General features: G+C 61.4%; 1 protein-coding gene across 1 annotated transcript in view; it reads right to left on the bottom strand.

Annotated features, from left to right (window-relative positions):
* Positions 1-399: 399 nt before the first annotated feature.
* NCKAP5L (NCK associated protein 5 like) overlaps positions 400-2,264 on the bottom strand; it is a 33,930-nt gene continuing 32,065 nt past the window's right edge. Inside the window, exons 12-14 of the mRNA XM_006755552.2 lie at positions 2,154-2,262; positions 1,935-2,077; positions 400-1,292 (exon numbers count right to left, since the gene is read on the bottom strand). Coding sequence (XP_006755615.1) covers positions 1,077-1,292; positions 1,935-2,077; positions 2,154-2,262 — 468 coding nt within the window. The 3' untranslated portion in view covers positions 400-1,076. The remainder of the gene's footprint in view (positions 1,293-1,934; positions 2,078-2,153; positions 2,263-2,264) is intronic.

Raw genomic sequence — 2,264 nt, 5'->3', positions numbered from 1 at the left:
ATCTGGGAAAGCCCAAGATCTGAGGAAAAATTAGAAGGTGGCAACGGTTTGGGATCCAGTTGCCTCCCTTTATGGTAACAGGAGATGACACTTAACTCTGCTTACCCTCCAGCCCCTGGAGCTCAGAATTTGGAGGGCCTACCTCATTTCATGTGTACAGGGTTTAAGTGCCTGCCCACGGCTACCCTGCTCAAGCCCTGAACCAGGGCACTCTCCCCAACCCAGGCCTAAGCAGACCCGTCCCTCAATTCTAGGTGACCCCAGCCAGATCCCCTGGAAGGTGGGTTGCTTCACAGGGCGCCTAAGACAGTCTGACCCACACCCCCTCCCCCTGGTGCCCACAGTCTCCACCCACTTGTCCATCCCTGTGTCCTCCCACAGAACAAGTCGAGTCGGGGGTACAGCGGGGCCTTCATGTTTTATTAGGGATACTGCAGAAGCAGAGGCTGGAAGCAGAGCAGCCGCATTTGTAACGACAGATAAATTAACCGCAGTGCGGGATGAGGGTGGGGAGTGGGGATTGGGCCATGTGCTTTAATGTATAAAAAAAACAACAACAAAGACTGACAAATGACCCCAAAGACATGGGACAGGGGAGGGCAGCACCATCCAGACAGCAAGGAGGACCAGGGCAGATGAGAGAGAAGGCAACTTGACCCCTCGCCCCCAAACTCCACCAGCGCGGGGCCTCCAGCTGGCCCCGTAGGGGCTAGGGGCAGGGAGCAGCCAGGTTGGCGGAGATGGCACAGCTGGCGGGCAGGAAGCCCAGCACCACGAGATGGCTCAGCCTGAAGTAGGAGCTAGGGCTGGGGCAGCGGCCTGGAACCCAGTCCCTCCGAGGAAGAGCCTGACTCTGGGTGAGAGGAAGGACCAAAGGTGGGGTCTCTCCCTGAGCTGAGAGTGGTCATCTCCTCCACAGCAGCGGAGGGCAGGGGGGTGCCAGGCGCCCCCTTCACCTTCTGGTCCATCTGCCTCTTTGGTCCCTGCAGGGAGGAGCCGCATGGCCCTGAGGGGGCAGGGCCTGAGGAGAGCGGTCCAGGCTGTGTCTGAGAGGGGCCGAGGCGAGGCGCAGCTCCTCAGCCCTGACTCCCGCAGGAGGAGAGCGAGTCGTAGAGTGAGTCGCTGAGAGACTCGGAGGTCTCCAGCCCTGGGGGGCCCCCACTGGCCACTCTGCCTTCCTCAGCCATGTCCGATGTGCTGGGAGTACGGCTACCCCCAAACGCCGGGCCCGGGGGCGTGGCAGTGGCTGGCCGGCTGCGCTCCAGGCTCCGCTTCCGGTCCACAGGCAGGGCCTGGGCAAGGAAGGGAGGCTCAGGAGGAAGCTCTCTCATCCCCTGGCCCTGCCTGAAAGCCTGGGCTGTGCCCCGGGCACGGGGGCTCTGCAGATGGGGCCCACCACGGACGGGTGCACGCAGAGGAAGCTGGCTGGAGGCATGACTGAGCACAGCCCTACCACGGTTCTGTGGAAGGAGAGAAACCCTTTCCGGAGAGGTGTAAGAAGAGAGACGGGGCCTGGCCAGTGTGGCTCAGTGGTTGGGTGTCGACCCATAAACCAGGAGGTCACAGTTCGATTCCTGGTCAGGGCATGTGCTCGGGTTGAGGGCTCGATCCCATGTAGGGGGCAGGAGGCGGCTGATCAATGGTTCTTTTATCATTGACGTTTCTTCTCTCTCTCTCTCTCTCTCTCTCTCCCCCCCTCCCTCCTTCCTTCCTCCCTCCCTCCCTCTCTCCCTTTCCCCTTCCTCTCTGAAATTAATAAAAACGTATTAAAAAAAAAAAAAAGAAGGGAGGTGGGTGGGCTGCTCAGAGGGGCATCCAAGGGGCTCTCCACTCCGTCTTCCTCCAGGAAGGGCTGTACCTCACAGGAAACACTGGTCTCTCCCTTACCCCGCTGCCCGCCAGTCTTAGGCCCTTTCCCCTCCCACCATGCTCACCATGGGGGTCCTGGGCAGCCCCTCCAGTTGTCGGGGTGGGCACAGGAAAGGGTCAGTGGAGCCACCGGCTGCCCTGGCATTGGGGAAGGTCCAGTTTTTGGCCAGCTGGACAGGAGGGAGAGGTCCTGGGTCTTCACAGGGATCTATGTGGCGACAAGGGGAAGGAGGTGGTGGTGGGTGGAGTACAGGGACAGCCCACCCACCTGTGCACACACTCACCGTCAGGGCAGGTCTGATGGGCCCGGTGGCCGGGAGCAGCAGTGAGCAGTGCGGGGAAGGCCGGCATGCTGGGGTGCCGCCCGCTCACCAGCAGCTCCTCGATGCCCGGCA

This window comes from Myotis davidii, unplaced genomic scaffold (assembly GCF_000327345.1).
Source record: "Myotis davidii unplaced genomic scaffold, ASM32734v1 scaffold290, whole genome shotgun sequence".
NCBI classification, from domain to species: Eukaryota; Metazoa; Chordata; class Mammalia; order Chiroptera; family Vespertilionidae; genus Myotis; species Myotis davidii.
The sequence above is the reverse complement of the archived record's forward strand: the minus strand, read 5'-3'. Positions and strand labels throughout refer to the sequence as shown.